The 27,225-nt window shown below is 51.1% G+C and overlaps 1 protein-coding gene across 2 annotated transcripts in view; it reads left to right on the top strand.

Annotated features, from left to right (window-relative positions):
* ASIC2 (acid sensing ion channel subunit 2) overlaps window positions 1-27,225 on the top strand; it is a 952,118-nt gene that overhangs the window by 862,127 nt on the left and 62,766 nt on the right. For both annotated transcript variants that reach the window (XM_074343041.1, XM_074343040.1), the window contains exons 2-3: window positions 9,591-9,741; window positions 26,786-26,913. In XM_074343041.1, the coding sequence (XP_074199142.1) occupies window positions 9,591-9,741; window positions 26,786-26,913 (279 nt within the window). The remainder of the gene's footprint in view (window positions 1-9,590; window positions 9,742-26,785; window positions 26,914-27,225) is intronic.

The raw sequence follows: 27,225 nt of genomic DNA on the forward strand, positions 1-27,225 counted from the left end.
GAGGACTTTCGTGCCGTGTGGGTAGTTACCTATTTGACCTTTTCTTGATCTGCTTTAAAATCAGCCTGCCTTGGGATGGTTTTCAGCCCTAGCATTAATTGGAACATCTGCTTTTCCTCTGTAAACATCATAAACCATCATTTGGTTTTCACCCAGCATTGTTTTCCACACAGCCCTGTAGACTAATGAGAAATTAACCAGGAACAAAATAGAACACATTTCTGATCCCCACCACTTCCCTCCCCCATCCCACACCTGCCCCAAGAAAAGCGATTCCCAGAAGGTATATAGTGAGGCAGGTGCAAGGAATGACACATGTCTCATCTCAGGGTGGTCATCCAGGTATAAGACACTCCCAGTGGGATGGGAAGCCCACCCAAGCCCCTGGGATGGGTGCTGGGAAGGTGGGGAAAAGGTGAAGTTCAGCTGAGCAGAAATATCCAGCCAGCCACGGTGATAGAAACTTCTTATATAGGAATACCAAGGAATATTCCAGAAGGGGTCTGGGCATGGCCACAGGAAAACCAAGAGAGCACATATTCCTGTATGTCCAGCGGGCAGCACTTAGATGTGGACGCAGGGCTGTAGTCAGAGGATCAGGCGATCGACTGTGAAAAGAACTTGTAACAGAGACCGCGAACCCAGAAATCACATCGAGCAGGAGCTCAGATTTCAGAACTCAGGAACAGAATCCCTACTGCTAGTAACTATTGTAGCTAATGTTATTAAGTGAGTACCCTCTGCCAGGCACTTCGCCTCCATTATCTCGTGAGTAATCAGAACATGGACTGAGATGGGCCCCGCCGCGGGGCTCTGCCCCCCGGAACAGCCGACTGTGGCAGAACTCAGCGCCACGTCCCGGTGCATCTGGGATGCTGCGCCTTGAACACACCCTGTAACCAATCGGCTTTGCCTGGGAACTGGCACCAGCTGGGGAGGCAGGAATCCCGGCAGCAGGGTTAGGAGGGAATGGGAGCAGCAGGGGGACATAGTAACGGGCTGGGGTCGATTTGTGCCCATTCTTTCCTCTTCACTTTTTCTGAGCTTCCTGAAGGCAGGGAACCCCTCTTGGGTCCTGCTCCCCACATCTCGTGATGGCTAAGAGGGTGGTATTTGCAGTCAGCCTTGGCTTGCTAGAAAAAAAAAAAGCTCTTTTTGTTAATCTGCTTGCCTTGACCCTATATCCCTAGGTTTGGCTTGGCAACCTGTTGACAGTGGGCAGATCAGAGGGCCAGGCTTGGGAGAGCAGGTCAGCGGGATCCTCTGAGACTGACACTGGTCTTCTTGGAGAGAATCAGATGCCAGCTCCTCTTGGTCACTGCATCTCTGTCTTAATAATCATCCGCCAGCTGTGACAGCTAAGCTCTATAATTCACTGTGCACGGTGTCTGGCACATAGTAGGTGTTCAGCCAGGGTCATCTGACTCTAAATTCTGTGTTCTTCCACAAATCCTGCCCGCCTCTGAGTAGAACCCATGGGTGTCTACCTGGGAGGTGTTTGGTTCTGGAAGCAGAAAAGAGCTGGAGTGATGGATTGACAGGCAGGGCTGAGCGGACACCACTGGCCTTCCTGGCATCAGCATGGCCCTGCTAAGGCCAGGAGCCAGCCTAAGGGATCTGTCTCAACCTGCTAAATACCACCGGTGTCACCAGTGCTGTCCCTAGAGAGAATTCTGTATCAGCCCTCCTCCGAGACCCCCCCACCACCACCACTGCCCATCAGACAGCCTCCTTCTGTGCACTCCCACAGCACTTGGCAACACCCAGGATCATCCTGCAGGGTCACTCTCCCTACTAGGTGGTTTCAAAAGAGTTGATTCATCTCTGCATCCCCTGTGCCTGGGGCAGTTCTCGAATGCAAGAGAAGTTCTGTAGATGTTCACCAAGCATGTGAATGAATGGATGAGCCACATACGTGGTCCCAGGTGGAGCCACATCTCAGATTCCATTTCTACAGGCAAGTAACAACTCTCACTTCCCCGATCCTTCAGGGCTCAGGTAGGATACAGACCACAAGCAGGAGTGTTCTCTGCTTGGGCTGAGCATTTTTTTCCCTACAGAGTGTTTTCAGATCACTGTAGCCTTTTTGATCTTTACAACAATTCTGTTGGAAGTTACTCGTACCAGCATTTCCAGGATAAGGGATCAAGATCCAGAGAGATGAAATGGCTTCCCCAAGTCTGTACGGAGCCAGCTTTGGAAGCCGGGGCTGCCTGGTTCCCAAGTTACTGCTTGACTTTTTTCTTGTACCTGCCCATTAAGTAGGTACCTACTGTGTGCCAGGTACGGGGCCAGGCACTGGGAATCCAGAGATGAAAATGACATAGCCCCGCCTGCCCACAGGAGACGGACAGTGGAGGATCCCAGCAGAAAGAGCCACCGACCCGTCCTTGGGTGCCATCTGAAACTTCCACCATGCCCAGACTCCACTCCCCCCAGCCCCACCAGCCCAGCTGCAGCCCCACCTGAACGGCTTCCGGCTCCCCACTCCCAGCCCCGTAACCCCCATCAGGCCCAATTTGGGATTCTCACATGAGGTTCCTGGAGGGGTGCGTCTGTGGAGGTGTGGCACTTCAGACGACTCCCTCCGGGTGAGCAGCTGGAGCATCTCCAGGCTGCCCCTCTGCCCACCGGAGCCGTCCTCCGAGGGAACATTTGCCCACAAAACGTTTGAACTGCAGGCGAGCACGCAGCCACCCGCTGCTCCCCTCCACACCGCTGTCCCCCAGCTGACAGCTTTGCAGTCACCTGATGCTCTTTTCTTCCACGTGGTGCTCACACATCTGAAGCTCTCTGGGCAGCAGCCCAGCAGAGAAGGCCCGGGCTGTGTGTCAGGCTCGGGGTGAGGAGGCAGGAGGGCCTCTTAGTGAAACTGCCACAGCCAGCGTTGCATCCTGGGAGACAGGGGCGAGGGTGTGCAGGAGGGGGTCACAGTCCCATGTTGAACATTCAGATAATGCTAAGCGTTCTTCCAACAACCCATACGTATAAAGGGAAAAGTCAGGCAAACCACTCTAGCTGTAGGACCTTGGATAAGGTGTTTAGCCTCGCAGAGCCTCGATACTCCCATCTACAAACTGCGGAGAATGACACCCACATCAGAGGGCTCTGTGAGCCTTAACAGATAAAAGGTATGTAACGCGATCCATGCCACGCCTGACTCCAGTAAACACCCAATGATTCCACATTCTTCTCTTCCCCCCATAAAGAAGCCCCAAGAAGAATGGTATTAATGATTTCCTGAAAGAGACCGAAGTCTCTTGGTTGGGATGAGGGCTGCCAAGGAGCCGCGTTCCCCTGTCTCCCTCTCTCCCAAGGACAGTGACAGCCACACGGAGGTGCTTTCATGGGAAATTTGTTGAAATTGCCTTTTTAATCCCATTACGGGGAAAAGCACGGTCATGCAACAGTGCTTGGAATACGATAGGTGGTCAGAAATTCTTGTTACAGGGAGATGTGAAAAACCAAGCAGGTTTCTGAATACGATGCTGTCCTTGCCTTCTAAGCGCTGCCCGTCTGCGGTGGCCCCCTCTTGAGTGCCTCCCTCTGCCGTGTGTCATTCTCAAACACGTTCCTCGCAACTTCAGAAAAGAAAAGGCAGCTTCATTTTGTTGCCTGGAAGCCTGCTAACGCATTTGACAGACTGTCTCACTTCCCAGCAGGTGAAACGGGTTTGAGGAGTTTGATAGAGGAAAACAGAGCCGATGAAACTGAACGTTGGGTTTTAGCACCTCTGTAATTTTGAAAACAGCCTGAATGAGAAATTTCAGCAACTTTTGGTGAGGAAAGTGCATTCAGCTCGGGGTGGTGGGGGGACAAAAGGCTGAGTTTCAGAGGCCTTCTGGAGCAGTACAATTCCATTTCCTTCAAGTGTCATAAGCAAGAAGAGACGAGAAACTCACTGCCTCGGAGAAGCCTTAAAGGTCAGGATTAATGAAGGCTGGGAAGGTTGGAAGCTTTGCAGGCCCAGTTGTGTGCTGGCAAGTGGATATTGCAACAGTCTTGAAGAGAACTTATACATAATTTATTTTCTTAAGTAGGAACATGGTGTAGAAATGTTGTTTGCACTACTAATTGGACCAGAGAACTCTGTTTTCGTGGGTTTCAGCCATCTCTAGCCTTTCCCAGCAAGGCCTCCACGTTGCATCTCCCGGGCTCTGTAAGGCAGGATGCCCCAGCAGGTCACGCGAGCCTAGAGGCTGGCACTTGGGCCAGCAGCAGCTGTACCCTTTCTGTTATTCCTGGATGCAGTGCCCCTGGGAAGGGGAAAGGCAGAAAGGACCCTGGACATAATCTCCAACCCCTAGCATGTGCAAATACCCGGCTTTAGAGGAAGAGCACAGACCCAAGCCATTAAGCCCAGGTCTGATCTCAACTCTGCCTCCAAACTAGCTGTGTGACCTGGGGAAGGACACTCCACCTCTCTGAGCCTTAGATCCTCTACCTGCAAAATGAGACATTTGGGCAAGAAGGTTTTGGGGGCCCGCACTTTCGCAAGATTCCCCAGACTCTGAGATACACCTCCTCCACTACCAGGTGGGAGAGCCCTCGTGTTAGCAAGGCACCAATTTCATCAGTCTGCAGGGAACAGAGCAGGTTGGGAGGGGGTGATGGGGTGAGCTGTAGGTACCAGGAACAAGGGGCCATGAGCACAGGCTTTGGAATTAGGCAAAAGTGAATTTCACCCTGGACTCTTCACATACCAGCCCTGTGACCTGACCCAGCCTCTCTGGGCCTCAGTTTCCTCATCTGTAAGACGGGGGTGAGAATACCAACCTCAGGACTGCTGCAAAAATGAGTGACAGCAGATAAAATGTGAATGGCGATCCCGAGAGGGCAACAAAGCCAGTCGGTGACATCAGAGCTACTCCGAGAGCTACTGGGAGGCAGTGAGACCCTCTCCCAAACCCTGCATTCAGGTTTCTTGGATTTAGAACATGCCAGCTTCAGACTGGCAGTGGCTACACACTGCACCAATAACTGGTTACAATTCCGTTGTTGGAATCCCAATGTATATTTTCAGAGAGGATTGTATGCATCAAAGCATCTCCCTCTCCTACAGGACTCCATGGCCCCCGTAATCCCATTGGCTACCCTGGGCTTCCAGTAACAGGCTTAACATTCTTAAGGAATAAGCACTCCATGTACATGACGGTTTCCATCCCTCTGACTACTTCAAGACGATAAGCAGAAAGGACAGGACCCCTCAGCCCTTCATTCTTCAATTCATCACTGATGTCCCCCCATATCCCAAATAACTTCTCTCTCTTCTGCTGAAAAGGACAAACATAGTAACCCCACACCCCGCCCCAGGATGAATTTATAACTTGTAAAGATGTCTATTATGGAATCTTCCAAACAAATCTCTCATTTCGGTGTGCCATATTATCTTGCTCAATTTGCTGATGAGGAAACTGGAATTGGGAAAAGTAAATGCCCCATTCAAGGCCACAGACTTGACAAGTAATGAGCAAGCTGCTTTGATACCTTCCTGTCTGGCTCGAAATCCCAAGTGTGCCTTCCTGGTAACTTCCTTGGTGATAAAATCACACCTGTGGGTCCCAGCTCCACTACCTACCTCTTCCCCAGCCTCAGTCTCCTCAACTGTAAAATGGGCACATGGGAATAAGATGCCTCCCCATCGGGGTGGTTGGGACCCCAATTCGGAATGAGGTCACTCCTTTGAAAATGCCAGGCAAGGGCCAGCACTGAGCAGAGGCTCGGAGAATGTTAGTTTCCTTCCCTTCAACTTAACGAGGCCATTGAGAAAGTTGAGGCTCTCTAAACTGTAACGCACGGTGCAAATGTCAGCAGTGAAGATGATGGTCGCGGGGCCTGTTTTTATCTCAGGCTCCCCGCCACCGTCACTCTTCGAGATCCAGGTTTGAAATGTGCACCATTCATTCTTACAGACTGATCCAACTCAGGGCAATTCTAGACTCCCAGCAACCCGGCAAGGCCAACCCTGCCATCTGCGGAGGGGCTGTCGGCACTCACCAGGAGAGCAGAGAGGTGCCCGGGAGCATGGCAGGTCTGGGGAAGCCGCGAGCTCGGCCTGACGGTCCAGACTTAAATGAATGGTATTTTCTGGCTGGGGGCGATGAGGCGTACATTTGAAGCGTGTGTTCCACTTACACGTCATTATGCACCAAAACGGGGAAGGAGAGCAGCATCTTGTCCCAAGTTCGCAGGAAAACGGTGCCATGTCTGAATAGCTCTCAGGCCTTTGATGTTGAGCAGAGAGGACAATTATCCTCTCAGAACAGTCAGGCAGGAGCGTGGGCAGGGAGGTGCAGCCGGCGTGTGCCTGCCCATCCCTGAGCCCCCTCTCCTGCCCCCACGAAGGTAAACTGTCTTCCCTCCTGAAAAAGATTGTTTCCTCTAACACCTTCCTGGAGAATCAAGCGAAAATGCTTCGGAACAGTTAAGTGGGAAGTTGAGAAGGGCAGGAGTAGAGAAAGGGAGGGGAGGGGAGTTGGCCGAGATGTCAGCGTGGGCTCCCGCCGGGGCCAGCAAGGCTGGCCAGCACCGAAGGGCGCTTCCCAGAAGTGGGCAGGCGGATGGGAGGTGGCAGCACCTTGAAGCCCATGCATTCATCTGTTCAACAATACAGACACAGTCCCCGCACTCTCCAGGCGTACAGTCTGGTGGAAGACATACCCGACAAATAATCACACGAAGAACCATCTAGGTACACGCTCTAATGGGCGCCATAAAGGAAAAATACCGGAGATCTGAGGTTGTAAAACAAGAAACTCCAATTTAAATGGAGGCTGGGAGCAGGGGTGGGGGTGGCCCGGCCAGGCTTCTGAGGAGGTGGCATTTAAGCCAAGTCTGATCACAAATAGTCCAGGCAAAGAGTGTGGGGAGAACATTCCAGGCCTTGTAGGGGAAGAGCGTCTGACCTGTGTCAGGGGATGCCTGGCAAGTTTGTGCACCCACCTCCCAGAGGAGGGGGCAGGAAAGCTGGGATTGACACTGGGGCACCCGCAGGACCCCTCTAGCTGGGCCCAGGAAGAATACCAGGCCTGGCACGGGCAGCCAAGGATGGGGAGCGAGTCTCTGCCACTCCCACTGCAAAGACGGGTCTTCTCCCTCCTCGACAGGAGAAGAAATGGATTCATGAGGCTTCGGTGGTGCCAGCCCAGTGCCCGGCACAGAGCAGGCACTGTCAGTGGTCGGCTGATGGTCAGTCTCCGAGATCCTGCATCTCCTCTTCTAAGTGGGGAAACGGAGGGAGGCTGTTATGAAAGAGGGAACAGGCTGGACGAGGAGTCCGCGTCCCAGGTGGACACGTCCTTCCTGCACAGCCTTCCTCTCCCCCAGGTCTCCAGCCTCACCTACAAAGTAAGGTTGGGGGACGGGATGACCTCTAAGACCCCTTTCAGTTCTCTTATCTTCTCACCCTCTTTGGAAGCTCAGAGAGGATCAGTACCTTTATCAATGCCACACAGCATGTTTGCGGTAGGGCTTCGATCCCAGCTGACTCCAGGAGTACACACCACATTCTAACCCCAGCCCAATATCCTGAAGTTCAAGTATGGCAGGAAAGGGAGGGGTTGGAACTTGCAACAATCTGATGCTAAGCTGAAATGTACTTTTACTCCCAAATCTTTTCATATACATAAGCACGTTAATATTATAAACAATTTTGGAGCCAAAGAGGATTTTTAGTGGGTCTAAAGAGAAAAGTTCTGTTGGAGCACTCCAGAAATCACACATGTTCAGCCCCTTGCATCGGATGTGCTAAGCACAAAGTGCTTGAATCTGTGCATCACAGTGGTCCCTGAGAGCATCTCTCCGGGGACAGTCCATTAGCCAAGTTCAGTGCTATGTACATTTGTAATGATAGAGCTCTTTGAAAAATTTTATTCCAGCTGTCTTCCACCAACCATGAAGCTGAGAGAGTGGGGCTTGGCTGTCCTGAAATAGTGCAGCTGGCCAGGGACTCAGAGCTGTTTTGTACAGTGGAGGAAAATGCAGAATCTGGTGTTTTGCTGGCCCTTCCTGCAGGTTGTGAAGGCAGGTAGTAGGGCTTGGACTTCCTTGCAATCCCCATAATCTTTGCATGTAGTAGGGGCTCATGCATATGAATATTGTTTGGCTGGTGGAAAAAGCAAGGCAGAGAGGAACAGTGTATAGCTCAGAAATGTCCCAATGACAGCACGCTTGTGTTATTAGAATCAGACAAACATGGCTTTGCATCTCAGCTTCTCTACTTAATAGCTGTGTGACCTTAGGCAAGTCACTTAATCTCTCTGGGCCTTGGTTTCCTCCTCTGCACCATGGGAGCAACGAAACCCACCCTGTGGTTACTGTGGCACATGACAGCTACAGTGGCGGAGGGGCAAGGGGAGTGGTGAGGAGGGATGTAGTACAGCTCCTTCCAGGAGCTCGGGAAGGCTTCCTGGAGGAGGAGGTGCATCCAAACAGTCTTGGAGAACAGGTAGAGGTTGCCCAGGCAGAAAGAGGAATGAGAGGAGGTGCAAGCAGACAGAAGCAGCCAACAGAAAGCCACAAGTGTGTGACCCAGCAGGGCACATCCAGGGGTGCTGCAGGTGGTTTGACCTGGCTCCATGCACCCACTCACTCACTCATTTATTTATTCATTCATTCATTTGACATTTATTTCAGAAGTACCCCCGGGTGCCAGGCATGATGCTAGCCACCAGGGATGGATGCCTCATTGAACGTGAAGAGCAAGTCCCTGAACCCGTGAGCTTATCTTCTAGTGGATTTTCGTGGACTCAGATGGGGAGAGGAGGACAGAGTAGGCAGAGAGCATCACAGAAGGCCGGGTGTGGAGGGAGGGCCTGGGTTTTACTCTAAGGGGCGTGGTCAGCCACTGTAGATTTTAAGCACAGGATTAATATAATCAGGTTTGCATTTCAAAAAGAGTGAACCACAGTTAACAAAGGGTGTGATGGGGTCCTAAGTTGTGGCAGCAATGAAGAGAAAAGACAAAATACAAGTTGAATGTAGAGACTGTGTGGACGGGCCCTGCTGGTTAATTGGATGTTGGGGTGAGGGAGAGGGAGCGTGGACAGCCACCCTGAGGGTCTGGATGAGCCCCTGGGCAGGTGGCAATGCTATTCCCCAGACATAGGGTACAGGAGAACCATCCAGCGGGGCGAGGAGACTGAGAAAGCTCGTTCCCGCTGGAACATGCTGAGTGTCGGAGTCTGTGGGTCCCCCTGAGGTCATGCTTATCAGGCAGTAGGATCAGCGTGACTGGAGCCCAGGAGAGAGCTTGGGGCTGGAGGTGCAGATGAGAAGGTCAGGAGCCTGCAGACAATGCTGACACTTGAAAGCGAGCAGGACCTCCCGGGGAGGGGGTGTACGAAGAGAGAAGAGACCAGATCCCATTGCAACAAACCCCAAGGGTGCCCAGATTTGCTCTTTGATGCAGCAATCCCAATTGGCAAAAGTCAGGCCATTAGCCAGGGGTAAGGAGTCACTGTCCCCAGAGGGGCTGATTGTGATGGGCTGTGGGGACGCTGGCCTGCTGTGGGATTCCGGGGGTCCCCCCAGTCTCTGGAACCCAGTCTGAAGTCACCCATATGCTTCTCTCTCTCTCTTGTCTCCTTCAGGTGTTTACAAAATATGGGAAGTGTTACATGTTTAACTCAGGCGAGGATGGCAAACCTCTGCTGACCACGGTCAAGGGGGGGACAGGCAACGGGCTGGAGATCATGCTGGACATTCAGCAGGATGAGTACCTGCCCATCTGGGGAGAGACAGGTGAGCTGGGCGCGGGGGCTGGGGCAGTGGGGATGGCGGGAGAGCGGGGTGAGTGCAGACTGGAAGACTGGCGTGCGTCCGGTGGGCCGTCCTGGGCCACCCTGGGGAGGACTGCTCTCCATCGAGGGGTTGCTGACATGCGGTGAATGGTCAGGATGTCCCTGGCATGGGCTGCGACGCCCTGGGTTTCCCTGGATATCACTGGGTGGGGGGCAGGGAGGGGTAAATGAGAATACTGGAAAGGGAAGCCAGGTAGGGTGAGAGGAGGCCTGGAGGAAAGTTTGAATTAACAAGTATGGTTGGGTTGGTGGGCGGCTTCATTTCAGGAGAAGAGGAAGGGATGGACCAACCCCTTCCCTTCTACCGTCTTGAATATCCCAACCCAGCCACAAGACCCCATGGAAGGGAAAGCAGACTTCTCCCCCTGAGGGGAGGCGGAGGGGCTGTTGGAAACCAAAGCACACGGACTCAGGGCATTGGCCCCATCTGTACAGGCCCCAGAGCTTATTACATGCATCCATTTAGTCATTTATTTACTCAGCAAACTATTCATTACGCACGTATACCATCTCAGGCTTTGCACCAAAGTAAGGACATTAATTTGAAAGAGGCCAAGTCCTTGATCACAGCCTAGAGGGGGAGACACAGGGGCCAGTGTGACACGAGGGGACCCAGTGCTGTGACGGGACGGCAGCCTTCACCTGGGAGGAGGGAGGGCTCAGGGAAAGCATCCCAGTGCGTGGGGCAGTTGTACGGGGTCTTGAGGTTATCCTGGAGTATACAGGTGGGTCCTCGTAAGAAGGCCAGACAGAGGAGACGATGTGATGATGGGAACAGAGGTGGGAGTGAAGCAGCATCACTCTATCAGTCTATCAGAACATCAGTCTAGGGATGTTCTGCAACCTCTAGAACCTCACCAGGTGCAGAAAGTAAAGAGGTGTCCAAGAGTGGGACCAGGGAAGTCAAGGAGACCCAGAGCGAGGTTAACGCTGGGTCCAGGGCATAGCAGTGGGAGGGGAGAGGGGTCTCGAGAGGGCCTGGGAGGGGCCACGAGGAGGGGTGAAGGGAGAGAAGATTCCAGCAGGACGCAGGCCTGGGCCCTCAGGCTGGAGCTGAGGAGGGGTGGAATGCAGGCAGCCCAGCCGCCACTTCTTGCAGCCCCCACCCCGTGATTCCTGTGGCCGATCACCTGGATCCTGAGGTCTGGTCCTTGCATGTCCAGGCCATCCGGGCTTCTGAGAGCAGCCAGGACCTCCACCCTGGGGGTGACTTTCCGCAAACTCCGGGCTCCGTCCCCACCACCGCGCCCACTTTCCTACATTTAGCACCCTCCCCTCCAGCTCACAGATGGAGGTTTGTGTTAGTGCCGAGCTCCGGTAACCCTGAGGGGGGCCCACAGGGCCTGGATCTCCAGAACATCCCTCAGGCCAGCCTGTGTCCTGTGACCTGGGGGCCCTTAGGCAACCCTGAGTCCTGGGAGCTGGGTCTCGGTCCCCAGAGAGAGGCGGTGCCTTGCAGACACCCATTTATATTTGTTTATGGAACTGCTTACTGAAAGGAGAGAAACAAAGAAATAAAGTAAGTCCTGGAGGGTCCATGCCCGCAGACTGACCAGAAGTTAGTTATGTCCTTCCATTGTGACATTGGCTTTCTCACCTGTTACCTGGAGTCAAGAGTGAACACACGTGTATAGACATACACACACACACACACATATATGCACACATTTGCAATGCAGGCACCCCACTTCACACACATCCTCACCCCGCACAGCTCCCTGCGGGGTCCGAGCACTGGCGGCTGATGGAATGGGCTCCGACCACAGATGTCCCCGGGCATCTGCATTCTGCCCCCGGCAGCCATGGAGGGTCAGAGCGGGAAAGAAGCCACCTGTCTCCAGCCACCCTCATCCCCTCTAGGAGGGAGAGCGGAGGCCAGGCTGGGAGCAGTGACCTCCTGACAGCCATGCGGTGAATTCGCGGCCAGGCCAGGATGGCACTGGCCCAAGCTGCTCGACCAGCAGTCAGCCTGACCATGAGCTGCACCAATTCCGGACATACCCGTAACCGTGTTTACGGACCTACTGTGTGCCTAATGCCATGCAGGGCGTGGTCAGGGATGTGGAAGACATGGGACAAAGACCCTCCCTCTTAGGAGCTTGTTGGCTCACAGGACCCACACCTGCACACAGAATCCACCAGAAACTCCAGTGTACCCCCTGCAGGCTGTGTGAGCAGAAGTCGTCCCCAGCGACAGATCAGCACTTCTCACTCAAACCACGTCCTCTGAGGCCGGATCGTCGGGGCGTGAAGAAAGGGGAGTTAAAGCAGGGCAGGGGCCAGAAGAAACCAGTCAGAGAGGAAACTGACCCTTGCCGTCCAATAGAACTTTCTGCAGCGATGGACATGCTCTCTGCGCGGTCCTCTGCAGTAGCCACACTGAGCATCCGAAATGTGGCCAGCGAGAATGAGGAACTGAATTTTTAACATCATTTCAAGTTTGTTCATTTAAATTGCCACAGGGTTGCAGGGAGGGCTAGCGGCTGCCATGTTGGACCGTACGGCTTCAGCTGCTCTGGTTGACTTCTTGGAGTTTTGCCTCTGCAGCACCCCACCCCCCCCAACACACACACCCATTCCTCTGGGGCCATAATATTCTTGCCTCCCGGCTTCCCCTCCCCACAGTGCTAAGTGCTAGGGTGGGTTCCCTCTCCCCCGTTTGTCAGGGAAGGAGGCTGCGGTGAGGTGACTTCGGGCCCCCTGAATCCGTCCATCCAGCCTCCCTCCATGGTATCCTTCTTCAGGCAGAGAAGTCACTGTGCAACAGGTGTCTCTTGGAGACTCTGGTCACCTCAAAGCTGATTGTTTCCTGGGCTGGGGGTGGGGGTGAGTTTCATGTGGGTGGGAGTGGGGCCTACACACCTGCTGAAGGGTGAGAGATGGGCCCTGGCAGGTGAGGGGTGCTTGTCCATGAGGCCACCTGAGACCACATCCTGCTTCTTGGTCACAGACTGGACCCCCAGTCCTCAGGAGGGAGGCAGCCTTCCTGACCTGCCAGGCCCCATCTTGTCTCCTTGGCCTTCCCACCTCCTCTCAATCCCCAGGAAAAGGAGCCCCAGTCCTTAGAGGAGATATCTGAGTGACAATGGAGAAGACAGGAATTGTTGAGGGCATGGCCGCAGGCAGCTTGATGATGGTGGCAGTGCAGTAAGACGGGAAATTGGCTTTATAGAGTCAGACCTAGGACAACACCCACACCCCCCCCCCCCAGCTCTTGTTTTACTAGCCCATCCTGTGAGAGCTCTCTGTAAACACGGGAAAGATGACACGGTGACCAGTAGATGGGAGGATGGCCAGACTACCCCAAGGGCAGAGGATATTCCAAACACTCCATACCTAATTAAGGATCCTGGAGCACCTTAGCATCTGGGAGTCTCATTCTCAAAGCAGAGCCTCTGACACATCTTGCTTCCCCTCTCAGAAATCTAAGAAAGTAGTGAGGGAGCCACTCCCTGGGTGTAATTCTGAATGACAGGAAGGACCTTTGGTGCCAGTGAGGGGATTAGTAAAAGGCACCCTCTTTGGGTGGACGCAGCCCTATGGGGTCATGCTTAGTGAGTAGAAAGTGACTATGAAGTGACTATCACAAGGGTCCTTTCCTCCGGGCTGACAATGGCACCTTGGCCAAACATCCTTGTGCAGGGCGCCCTGGAAATAGTCCATTTTAAAGAAGGCAGGCTCAGTCACATGAACACCTGATCTTGAAGGATGCCCCCAAATCAGACTGTCAGGAGTTTGGGATATTACCTGTAACAGGAATAAAGAGGATGTGGGAAACCCTGGTTAGGCAAAGTTAAAGACATTAATCCATGGCAGGAATTCTTTAACACCCTACATCACGAATCTCCAAGATGGGAATATTGCATGCAACATTTATTTCCCCCAAGGCTTTTGACCATGGAAAACCTTCTTTTGCATGGAGGAGCTCACAAAATAGAAAAAGGACAGAGAAGCTGTCTTGAACTACAGCAGCGCAGATTTCATGACCAGCATTTTCTAAAAGAAATTAAATTGAAGGCAGGTGGGAGGTTGTTAAAACTGAAACTCTGTGTAGATGCCTCTGAGTAACTTCAAAGATAAAAGAAATAGGCAGTGGGTTATCTAGGCTGCACATAAGAGAAGCCAGATTCGAACAAGCTTGGGCATAAAAGGAATTGTGTTGGCCCTGGAATCCAAGGCAAGCTTCCACAAGCAAGCAGCAGGAAGGCTAGGGTGCAGCGTCAGAACAATGGGAAATGAAGGCTCCTGCCCACTCGGTTCCTCACCTCTCCTCTCTCTAAATTGCTTTATTCTCAAACTGGAGGCAGGCTTTTTCTGTATGTATTTTTTTTCACACATGACTGAATAGATTTATATTTTACACATTCTACCATCAACAAGAGACTGTTCAGAGTCTCTCACTGAGCTCCTGTTTAAAAAAAAAAAAAAAAGAAAGAAAGAAAGAAAAAAAAATAGGGAAAAGAATCATTGGTCCAGTTGAGTCAGGTGGCCTTCGCCCTAGACCAATCAGTGACCAGGGAGCGAGTTCACAGAAGCACATGGGAGCCCTGGGGAAGCAGGTGGACGGCAGCTGGGAAGGTGCTCCCAAGACAGTCCCGTGAATGGCTGTATGGGCGGACGCAGGGGCAAGGGTGACAGGTGGGGATGGGTTACACCCGAGCAAACCAGAATCGCTGTGCAGGGAGCTCCCTAATGAGCTCGCCTTGTAGATAGACAGGCTCAAAGCTGGAGAGACCACAAACAGGGCCCCTCCCTTCCTCATCCTCCTCTGGCCTTCGTTCACCCTGATGCAGAATACACTGTTTATGACGTAAACTCTGCCTTGATGTCCCCAAATCCTAGGATTGTAGAAAAATGCATTTGACATTCTGTTTTTGAGCAAAGGAATTATCTTGAGAGCCCATGATCTAAGCGAGGTAAATCTCTTGCACTGTACCATCTCCCCAGCCTCAGTCCCTACTGCTCTGTCCCACTGGTCACTTGGCTGTAGCCACACTGCCTTCCCTGTGACTCCTTGTACACTCCAGGAACACTTACCTTCGAGCACCTGCATTCTCCATTCCCCCTGCCTAGAATTCCCTGGTCAGACCCACGTGGCTCATCGCCTCACCTCCGTCCAGTCTTTGCTCAGCTATCACCTACCCTGTCTGCCCTATTTAAAATTGCGCCCACACCCCACCCCTTCACCCCTCCTTATCTGTTTGTCCTTTGTTCCATGTCGTGTGTCACCTTCAACTATACCATGTGATTTTTGTTGCCTTTGTGTGTGTGTGTGTGTGTGTGTGTGTGGTCAATCCTATTTATTTTTTGTGTGATCAGTCTCTTCTACTGAAACGCATGCTCCAAGAGATCAGGGATCTTGGACTGTCTGACTCACTGACGTACACCAGGGCAATAAATACTTGTTGATATATTTGTTCAGAGAGAGAAAAAAATTGCTGTGTTGTGTACACTGACGGGGCCAAGGGGAGGTAGAAACTAGTATTAATGAGTAGCTACTATGTGCCATGAACATTCTATCCTATGAATCCTCCAAGTGACCCTCCTAATGAGGATATCATCCCCCATCGAAAGAGAAAGAAACCGGAGTCCAGAGAGGTTGAGGAAGCTCCCCAAGGACACACACCTTAAGTAGCTGAACCAAACTGAAAACCCACTTATGGACCCAAAAGCGATTCCCCTTCCACTACATTCCCTTAATGCTTGAAATGTGATTGTAAAAGCACCGCCATGAAAATAGCTCAGGGGGAAAAAAAATAAAAAACAAGGTTCCAGTGACATCTTTGGAGAGAGAATGGCATATAATGATAGGTTATAGCTGCTCCTCTTTTCCATCATTTCCTCTTTTTCTTTCCCATAGCAGAATCTCTGTATTGAACAAAAGCTTTAGCACAGCCCAAATATGTAAAACAGATAAAGGTAGAGGTGTTCTGGTTCAGCTCAAGAGGGGGGGCCCCAGTTTGATCTTTCCATGCTCACTGTGGTGGGCCCTGAGACATTCCCTGAGGAACCCTAGGGCTCCAAGGAACTCAGTTTGAAAACCACTGAATGGACAACTGAGGATATTGGGACTGAAAACTGTCCCTTGATTCTATGGCCATGTCCATCCCAGAGATCAACTATGAGCATCTCTCCCCCGTTTCCTAGGATGGTGAAAGGAACTCCAGAGCCGTAGGGAAGTTAACCGTCTAGACTTTCGGTTGGACACAGTGGATTGAACCTAAGTGTTCATGGAGGTTAACTCCCCAAACTCCATCTATTAAGAAACAGTAGATGTCAGCAAATTTTTGGAAAATAGAGAGCAGATGGTAGCTGACTTGGCAGAGCAGACAAGGATGAAGGAGGAGGGTCTGCTCAGGGAAACCAACCAAAGCCAAACAGTTCTCACCACGGACCCCACCCCCAAACCAGAAAGGATCGGGGACCAGAGGCATCAGATACTGCTGACAACGGGGCAGAAAGGTGCAGCTAAAATCTTGGAGGATTAGTTATAAGTCTGTACAGGGAGCTGTTCAGTCCCCCAGATAGCCTCCCATGGCCCAAAACAGCCAGATAAAAATCTCAGTGCACCCCAGCAGAAGATAAGGTTGAAACAGGCTCTGGGCTGGGGGAAGCCAGGCAAAGCTGAGGGCGAGGGTGAGATTCTACAGAAAACAAGGAAATAAGGTGAAATTCTGCTTACTGAGTCAGGAAACCGCCCCCACCCCAGCCAGGCTAATCTACCCCACCCACCCCCAAGCAGAAGTCTGGGGGACTCCCTTCCTGGAGACACTGACAAACTCAAGGAAAAATTCCCAGAGAATGACAGTCAGGAGTCGCCACACAAATGACCTAGTTAGGTCACCCTAGTGAAGTCCCCTGTGTAAGTCCTCCCACACACAAGGAAGATGGTCTGGAGTAAGTACCTCTTAACTATGAATGGACAGTCAAAAAGCCAGGCATTTGAGGGAAGCCATCAATAGCAAAGCAACCAAAAGCAAACAAAAAAAGAAACTTTGAGGAAATAGGGATAATGGTTAATGGCACAAGTTCTAGAGCCTGGGATCAAATCCTGGCTATACACAACTTACCAGCTATGTGGCCTTGGGCAGGTTATTTAACCTCTCTGAGCCTCAGTTCCATCACCTCTAAAATAAGAATGATAATATTATCTACTCTGTAAGATTGATGGGAAGATTGAAATGAGTTAATAGTTGTGAAATACTTAGAAAATGCTTGAATAATACTAGTCTTTATGTACGTTTCATAAATTAAAAAAAAAACAAATGTAGGGAGCAGAAGGAAACATCAAACCATTTTAATTAAAACTCTCAAGAGATAAGAGATGATAGCACATTCATAAACATCAGCTATTAAAATAGGATGCTATTAAAAACTAACATTCAAAGGAAAAGTTAAAAAAAAAAAAACCTCCAGGAAATTAAAAATGTGATTGCAAACATTTTTTTTAAACCCACAGAAGGATTGGAATTGAGGAAATCTCCTGAAAAGTAAAACAAAAAGACAGATGGAGAATGGGAGAGAACAAAATATGAAAATGAGAGCATAAATACAGAAAGCCCAACATCCTATAACCAGGAGTCCTAGAATAACAAAAGTGAGAGAGTGGAGAAGAGGATGTTGCCAAAGGAATAAAGTAAGAAAAAACTCCCAGCTGACCCATGTGATTTTCCGTATCGAAAGAATTCACCAAGTCCTGTCCGCACTAAGTGGTGAAACAACCAGACCTTGTGAAATGCAGGCTCATGGAGATAAAGAGAAAGTTGTAAAAGTTTCTGGAGAGAAAAACAAAGGTAGTCACATACCTAGGACCCAGAATCAGAATGGACTTCTGAACAGGTGCACTTAAAGTCAGAAGACAATGGAAAATGTCTTCAAATTTTAGGCAGGGGCTTGGGAGGGTGGGAATCTGTCTTTTCTAAGATAGAACTCTGTATCCAGCAAGCTACCAATGAAGTGAAGGTAAAATTTGGTTTCAAACATATTACTATATATGTTTCCTATATATCTGCATATGTAAGTTCTACTCTCAGCAAATTTTAATTATACGCTACAGTATAATCAACTAATGTCACCATGTTTTATATGAAATCCTCTGACCTTATTCATCTGATAACTGAAAATTTGTCCACTTTTACCAACCTCTCTGTTTCCCCCACCCCCAGCCCCTGGCAACCACTTTTCTGCTCTCTCTTTCTGTAAGTTTGACTTTTTTGTTCTTTTTTTTTTTTTTTTTTTTTGCCATTTCTGTGATTGGTACCTAGCAAGCCAAACAAACCAACAAACAAGAAGGAAAAACAAAATAAAACCAGGAAAAACAAAATAGTTTCACAATAAGAGGACCCAAAAGGTTAGATACTATAAGGCTGGAGTGTGGACAGTAGTTACCTAGTCATAATTATGTAAAATTATGGATATTTTATGTTGGTTACTGACCTAACCACATATAGGAAGGTGAAAGGGAAGTGAATACGGCAGGATGCTTCATGTGAGAAGCTCCCACGGTAGGGATTCAATAGATAATGTCTAAAATTTTTAAAAACCAAGAAATAACTGTCAAGTACTTGGTGTCCATGAAAATCTGAAAGTCAGTAGCAGAAGAAACAGTTTAAACAGTTGAGAGGAGTTGCCTCTGAGGAGGGGGACTTGGGGGTGGAAGAGAGGTAGAGCAGGAAACTGCTGTTTTTTTTACTAGAAAGCCTTGGGGCATCATTTGGCTTTTTAAATTATGTACATATATTGCTTTGATAGAAATTAAAATTAAATTAAAAATAATCATAAATTTTCCACGTTGCTGGAAGGCCTGAGCAGCTATTGAGAGTAGCACGTTTCCCCAGCCCCCATCACAAGTGGGACTTAGCAAGAGTGGATGCGGCTGGTTGCTATGGTTTCCCTGACATCTCTGCTCCCAGGGGAAAGACTCATAGTGTCCGGTACCCAGGACCTCCGCGAGAGGAGAGGTTGCGGGCTCTGGCCTGAATTCTGAGAGTCTGGAGCACGGGAGCACGCTGCAGCCTGCTAGGATTCCGAGCTCACTCTCAGAGTGGGCCTTTGTGCTGGATACTCGGTCTCCACAGGTGCAAGGAACCTGGAGAATTGATGTCCTGTGTCCAAAGCACCGTTGGAGGCAGGCATCCGTTAAGCAGCAAGAAAAAGCCTGATTTTTATTATTCTGAGAAGTCCTGCTTCATGCACTTTTTCTTAAAAAAAAATGCACAAAAATTAATTGCCAAAAGCGCCTACTATGTGCCAGGCACTCAGGGACACGGATGGAAAGCCCAGTCCAGGTTTTCAAAGCATTCACAGTCTAGAGACAATCTCAAGGGCTCCTTTTACGTAGGAGATGGAAATGCATTGATCCAGCAGCTCTGTGTAAAGAGCCTTAAGGAGTGGCAGGCATTTGCAGTCTAGACAGGAGCCGTGTAAGTGGGCAAATGTCATCCAGCCCTGGCTGACACAGGATAGCTGGGACCCAAAGGAGAGGCTCATCGGTCTGGAAGGGAGAAAAAAGGTCTCTCAGGGGAGGCTTCAGAGAGGAGATGACCTTTGGTCCTGGTCTCAGGCCTGCAGGTGGCTGCGCAGTGCGCGGGAGTTAGAGGGGCATGAGGGTCGTGGGGAGATAAGATGCCAGGCAGAGGGAGGGGAATCAGGAGCAAAGGCCAAGAACAGCCCTGGTGTCCTGGGGTAGCTGGATCCAATGGGGAGGCCTGGGGCTGGAGAGGTAGGCAGAGGCCAGATCACCATGGGCCTGGTGTGTTCTGCTAAAGCAGAGATGTCTTCCTGTGCATCCTGCCACCAAAGTGTGGTCCTCCCACCAGGAGCACTGGCATCCCCTGGGAGCTTGTCAGAAATGTAGAATCTCAGGCCCCCCCCAAATCTGCATATTAACAGGATCCCCAGTGACTCACATTCAAGTGTGGGAAGCTCTGATCTAGACCACTGTTTCTCCCACCCTGTGGAAATAGGAGAATGCCTTTTAACACCAAAACATTTCTCAGTCATCATCCCCACCTGAATGCTCTCCTGCTTTTTTACATTTATTGATTGAGAAAATATTTGGTAACAAAAGTTGCTATGAATTCAGTAATGTTTCCAATGGTTTTGAATTCTACAGTCACATCACGATCTATGTACGTGATCTGTTCCGTAACCTGGTTATACCCAGCCTGCCGTGTGTGTAAACAGAATTTTTATCAATAGAATCTTAATCATCCACCAACTTCCCCTACAGCTTTGGAGACCTGGAACTTTCTCCTGCACGCAGGTTGCCCACTCAGACTTATCAACCCTCCAAGCAAGTCATTTATAATCTCAGAGCCTGAATGCACTAGGAAAACTCATTATTTAAAGGATCCTTGGAATAAATCTTTTCGTAATGAGACCCAGGTCACCGAATGTGGACCCAATTCCACACTCAGTGCCTTTGCTATTGTATGTTTTGTAAATATTTTGTTTAATAGGAATGCGTTAGGTGTGACCACACTTCCTCACGGCATAACTAAGACCTAACATTAACTATCTTCTTTGCCAACACGGGTACCACATTCTACAGTATATAAGGCGCACCGCCTGCATATTGACCTCTGATCCTCAGACAGTCTTGTGACGTAGACAGGGCAGTTCGACTCATTTAACAGATAGACCCACTTCACAGATGTGGTAAAGCAAGTAAGTCACTCAGGACACTGAGGGACCGTCCGACAATCTCATGCCTGAATCCATGTCTTCTGATTTGGTCCTTGATTCTTTCCACCAAGAGCTAGTGTTCCTTAAAAACAAAGACAAAGAAAAGAAAAAAAAAAGTTGCTTTGGGTAACAGTTCAACAGGGAGTAACAGGTTTTTAGGACCTTTTTTTTTTAAGTATAGTCAGTTTACAATGTTGTGTCAATTTCTGGGGTACAGCATAGCATTTCAGTCACACATAGACTATATATATATTCGTTTTCATATTCTTTTTCATTATATATTACTACAAGATATTGAATACAGTTCCCTGTGCTATACAGAAGAAACTTATTGTTTATCTAGTTTATACATAGTAGTATCTGCAAATCTCAAAGTCCCAATTTATCCCTTCCTACCCATTTCCCCCACTGGTAGCCATAAATTTGTTTCCTATGTCTGTGAGTCTGTTTCTGTTTTGTAAATAAGTTCAGATCCTAGAAAGAAGGGTGGGGCTAGAAGCAGGGGGTAAAATCTATAAACAGGTATTTTCAACTCCGCGCAAGGATGAACTTTGGAAACTACAGGCTACCCCTGCAGGTAGTGAGGTCTCCACCCCAAAGAATGCTCCAACCAATGGCTGTCCTACAGTGAATGGTGCGGCAGAGGGGCCTCCTCCAGCCTCCTCCCTCTCTACCCATCAGGATCCAACGAGGAACCCAACAGCACCCACAGACTGCGCAATGCAAGGAAAGAAGAATGAAGGATTAGTCCCGCAAGTGCAGACAAGGCTGAGGGAAGGCAGTACGGATGGGGCGGGATCCTGAGCCTGCTAGTGGGGACAGCCGTGACCATGCCTAGGGAAAAGGCTGCTGTCGGAATGGAGAGCTCCCCCAGCCCCACCTCCCCGCCCCCGCCTGGAGCTGTGCCCTTTCAAGGTGGCCCGCAGCTAATCCACAGGGACCCAGCAAATCAAGTTGAGGGACTGAATATCCCAGCCTGACTCTCCTCTCTCCTCCAGTTTCCCACCTGGGCCCACCATTGGCTGAAGCCAACCCAAAGCCAGAGAGCAAGGGGGCCCAACAGCACCTCCCAAAGTGCAGCTCCCAGGGCAGAGAGCAGAGCGGAGAGGATGAGGCAGGAGCCGGACAAACAGAAGCCACCCTGCACTGAGACGCGTCCCACCACACGGCTGGCCTCCCTCCCACCCTCTCCTCTCAAGCTAGCTACCCCAGCCACAGTTACAAAGACAGCTTCATCCAACACATGACTGCTTTGTACCCACACACCCCTGCCTTAGCCTCAAAAATTCCTCCAGATGTTCAGAGAAGCTGCTTTTCCTGCTCCTCTCCAGTGTTTATTTCCTCCATGTGCTTCCTGTAATTTGCAAAGATTAAAGATGCAAGCTGCTTTTATTGCGATGTACCTTCCCGGCCCCATTATGCATTCTGCCCGTTACGCTCCGTCTCCCACCCACCCCCACCCCCACCCCCAACCCCAGAGCTTCCCAGTCCTTTCCGCAGGCATGGGAGATGCTCCCCGGGTAGACTTCACTTGGTGCGCTTGGCTGGCCATGGCTCTGCTCCTAAAAAGAGTGGGTAGACTCTGGCTTCTGCAGGTTGGACTCTCACCCTCCTCCTGATTCAACATCATCTTCCCTGTTAAGCGCTCGGGGTTTCAGGCGGGTCCCCATGAACAAGAGCTCGTAACACTGCGGGTGTGGAATCACCTCCCCATCTCTCCGCTTTCTCTCTCTCTCTGGGACTTCGAATCCTGCCGTTCATGAAGTGTAAACCAATCCTTCACTGCATTAGGGGCCCGCACTCTTTGAAGTAACTTGGCGTGGGGTCATTTGGTGGTGAGAGGAGCAGGCAGGTGGTGGGAGCAGTTCTGTCCAGCACCCATCAGGGTTGTGATCAGGGCTGGCCTCCCGGGTGTGCGACCTTTGCCGTCACACAGGCTCAGGAGGGTCTCACTCTGGGTTTGATGCTTTGCTCTTGCTGTTCTTGAAATTCTCAATCTTTTTTTTTTTTTTTTAATGAGGGGCCGCGCATGTCATTTTGCCCTGAGACGGGAGAATTGTAAGGGTGGTCCTGGCTATTATTGCTGCTGCTGCTCTGTGTGTGGCCCGGCTGCGTGGCTGCGGGGGAGACCTTCTGCAGCCTGCTTCGTGGGAGGAAGCCTGTCGCCTGGGCAGCGTGTGGTGCGGGTGTTTCTCAGGGTCCAGCCAGACCCTGGGCAGACTCACAGCTGGTCAGAGGGCAGGGAACTGTGGACCCAGCAGAGGACACTTCCTTACTCATTTGCTTCATTCGACAAACAGTTATTGAGCTCTGCCCCGTTCCAGGCACTGTGCTAGGAGCCTTAGGGGATATGACAATGAAAGAGATATTCCTTTCCCCCACCCCCAGTCAGAACCCCAGAGCTGTGAACTGGGACATCTGCTCCCACGAAATAAACCCCACCCTTAGTGGGGTAGAAAGTGGAAGTCAGGAGACCTGGTTTTGGCCCCTGCTCTGCTCTTGACTTGCTGTGTGTCCTTGGGCAAGTCACTTGCCCTCTCTGAACTACGTCACCGCTTGCCCAAATGTGTTTGGCCTCGGATAACCCGTATCAGAATCCCGGGACGTGCTGATGCCTGGGATTCACCCCAGCGCGACAGAATCAGCATTTCTAGGGGTGGCTCCCCCGAATGGTCACCCAGAACTCCCTGCATGATTTCAGCATGCATTCTCGTCTGGGAACCTTGGAGGTGCATGCGCTGGGCCTGTGGCTCTAACTGTCCATGCTTCATGATGCCGTTTCTCAAAGCGGGCCTTCGTCCTTGCCCTGAAGTATGCCGCGTCCAGGAAGTGGGGGAGCCTGAGGGTGGGTATCAGGCAGGGACTGGAGCGGGCCATTTCACAGAGGGAAACTGAGGCCAGCTCTGTGACGAGAAAGGAACAAACTCTATCTGGAGATGTGAGAGTAAGCGGTGCTTTGGGAAAAGCAGGGTCAGGGAGGATGTGGGACGACAGTCATGGGCTGACCACGCACGTGCACAGCTCTGCTGCTCAGAGCCCCGCCCAAATCACCCAGGGCCTCCAGTCCAGAGACCCCCACATGGGCACCTGCTTAGGAAAGCGGGGTGGTGGAGCCCTGGTCACCCCAGAGGCTCAGAGAGGGCTGGGGTCTGCTCACAGCTGGCATTCTACAACCGCACTGCCCACTAAGATTGTCGCCGGCCACAGGTAGCTACTCACACTTAAGCTCAATTCATTAAATTCGATTGGATTAAAAAAAGATAAATAAAGCAGGTGGGAAAAAGGTAAATGTGTGAGACGACGGAAATGTTAATTAACCCGACGGGCGGAATCCTTTCCCATTCAGTGTATGTATGCGTATATTAAATTGCGCACTTTAAATAGCTCGCAGTTTTACTTGTCAGTTATGCCTCAATAAAACTGGGGAGGAAATTAAACTGATTTATTTAACGATAAACTGAGTTCCTCATTTGCACTGGTCACGGTTCACATGGCTAACGCTACCACGCTGGGTAGCACAGATTCTAGAACGGTCCGTCCTGGCAGAAGGTTCTCCTGGACGTCGTGTTCTGAAGAGGGCAGAAACCTCATTCGTCCCTCTCTTCTGCCTCTGCCCATCCGGTTGCTGCTGTTTGTAATGATGAGAATACTTGAGGAATTCATTCTGCGCCAGCTCTTGCTGCTTCTGGAATCAACTCCCCTTCCGGACCCGAAGCCAGTCTGAGACGCCTCGGGCGGCTCTCGCTGGCACAGGCATGCCTGGCTCTCTGCTCTGCCCACTCCCCACGGCGCTGCTGGCACAAAGGCCTCATTTCTCATTTCTCCCTGTAACCACGGGTTCCCCCTTTGAGCCTGTCTCCCTGGCTCTAAGGTTTCTCGAGCTCACTTACATAGCAGGCGCACAGCTTCAGCGAGCTCTGGAAAACAAGTTTGGGCATCTCTCCCATCCCACCCCCACAGCTCACTGAACATGCTTTCGGTTCATCCAAACACAAGCCTCCCTGTGTCCCAGTATCACTGAGCGTTCACTCTGTCTCCCGTTCAAGCCTGTTTATGCTCCTGCTCCTGGGCTTCTCCCCAGCTCTTCTCTTAGACCTTAGGAAGCACAGCCAATGGAAGCTGCCCACTCCGCCCTCCTCTTCCCGCCCATCCTCCCCCTCCCACAGCCCCTCCCCATGATGAGGGCCAGGCCCATGGGAGAGATAGACCGCAAACCACAGGCTCGCCCGGACGTGTGGGCAGGAGTTTGGATGGAGCCGTCTGAGTAAAGAGATGATGGAGGAGTTGAATCAGCTGGAGGACGGCCCAGGGTGGGGGGTGGTATTCGTGGAGGGCCCTGGATTCTTTCCGGCCCCATGAAGATGTTTATGGAAGGAATCCTGTCCGAAGCTCTCTTTTGCCTGAGCCCCACTTCAGCCACTGGACTCCCCGTCTGGACTGTGAGAGCCCTGCCTGGCCTTCCCTCTGGTCCCTGTCTGCCTACTAACCCTTTCTTTCCCTGTGCCCTGAGGCTTGGACTTTTCACCCAGCTCCAGACCCCTCCCCCTGCCTCAGTCCCAGGCTGTCAGGTGGTCCTGGGTCCTGCCCATTCCTGTGCCTGGCCCCAGCCCTTCCTTCCTCGCCATTCTCATCTGTGCCAGCTTTGGAACGCGTCCCCAGACTTACCCCATGCTATGGCCCCAGTGCTGACACATCTCCCCTCCTTGACCTCTGACCTCCCTTTCTCCCCTGCTCCGTCTTCCCTGATTTCTGCATCTACCCGTCCTCTCCCCATCCTCTGCTTTCGGAGCGCTCCTTGATGTGGACTCTAGATGGGCCTTGCCCATTAATACATGAGTGAGGTTTGAGTCACACATCTCTTACTCATTCATTCAGCTGGCATCCCCTGGGTGTCTGCTAGATGCCCGGCCCTGTGCAGGACCTTTGAGATCCAGACAGAAAGCCCAGAACTTGGCCTCAGGATGCTCCACGCTGGTGGAAAAGACAGTCAGATAAAGGACCGTGACAGGATGTGGCAGAGGCTTTATCAGGCATACGAGGAGTTGCTTTAAGTGGGACTGGGGGCTGACTCCGCAGGGTGGGGAGATGGTCTGGCGGACAAAGTAGAAAGACATTCCAGGCAGGAGATACCCGTGCATCCGTGTGGAGCAGGTACCCGGGACAACCAATCCGGTGGCCCTGGTGGTTCAACCACATGGTTCCACAGAGCAGAGGGCTGCCCAGAGCAAGGCGGGAACAGGGGCGGGCTAAGGAAAGGAGGCTCCTTGTAAGTTACACAGGTTTGCGTTTTGGAAAGCTCATTCTGGAGTCTGTTTGTAGAGAGTGAGACAGAGGAGACCCAGGGAAGGCTGATATATCCCACAGGTGCCCTCTCCACCCATTTTGAGCGCCAATATATAGGATGAGCCAAGCTCTCCCATCCCATCCCTTTCTGCCCCCTACCCCCACCCCTCACTGCCAAGAGCCATTTCTCCTGCCAAGGAAAAAAAAGGGAGAAGCTTCGTTTCTGGTTACCCATCTCCTGCAGCTCCAAGGGGCAGGCACTTGGGTTACAGGCCAGCCCAGTATGTTTATTTCTACTGCCGTATCGTCATGTTTTCCTCCCAATCTCCTCGTCTCAGCTCGTGGTCCAGTAGAGAAGTTAGTAAATAAAGAGAATGGGTGCTTGACTCACTTTATAACCCCATTCTATACAGTTTTGGAGATTGAAGCAAGGATTTGGCTTAACTGACCTGAATTCATTGGTTTTTGGTTTTTGGTTTTATTTGATTGCTGCTGAAACAGATTACCCACCAACTCAGCAGTTTGCAACAACACACATTTATTATCTTACAATTCTGGAAGCCAGAAATCAAAAATGGGCTTCCCAGGGTCAGCAGGGCCACCTTCCTTCTCGAGGCTCTAGGGGAATGTCTATTCCCTTGCCTTTGCCAGCTTCTAGAAGCTGCCCGCATCCCTGAGCTTGTGGCCCCTTCCTTCATCTTCAAAGCCAGCAGCATAGCATCTTTCCATTCTCTCTCAGTCTCTGATCCCCGTGCCCCCCTCTTATAAGGACCCTTGTGATCACACTGGGCCATTTGGATAACTGAGGACAATCCTTAGCTCCATCTGCAGCGTACTATTCGCCGTGTAAGGTGACGTAGGCACCGTGTCCGGGGATGAGGGTGTGCAGAATCTCTGGGGGCCATGATTCTGCCCACTGTGGGCCTTTCTAGCATCTCTTTGAGCTTTTCAGTCCCAGGACTCCACGAGCAGCTGTTGTCACTGACCCGTGGCTCTGTCCATCTTTGTTCTTTCAGAGGAAACGACGTTTGAAGCAGGAGTGAAAGTTCAGATCCACAGTCAGTCTGAGCCGCCTTTCATCCAAGAGCTGGGCTTTGGGGTGGCGCCAGGGTTCCAGACTTTCGTGGCCACACAGGAGCAGAGGGTAAGTCTCCTGGGCTTTCTAGAATAGTGGTCCCGGCCTCTCCTGGCCATCTGCAGAGGCATGAGGAGGAGAAATGGGATTTCCACTCCTGGGAGGCTCTGGATCCACCCAGGAGGGTGCAGCAGGGCTGCGCTCACTAAAGGGATGCGCCCTGAAATGGGAGAAAGGCGTCAGTTGACCTCTGCAACCTGATTCTCCTGCACCACCTGTTCGTTCCTAAAAAGCTGGAAAAACCCAGCTTACTTTTCTTTCTCACTGAATTGGTTGATTTTTTTTTTTTAATGAATCATTCTAGGGAAAAAAAATCTTTGT

This window comes from Camelus bactrianus, chromosome 16 (genome assembly GCF_048773025.1).
Source record: "Camelus bactrianus isolate YW-2024 breed Bactrian camel chromosome 16, ASM4877302v1, whole genome shotgun sequence".
NCBI lineage: Eukaryota > Metazoa > Chordata > Mammalia > Artiodactyla > Camelidae > Camelus > Camelus bactrianus.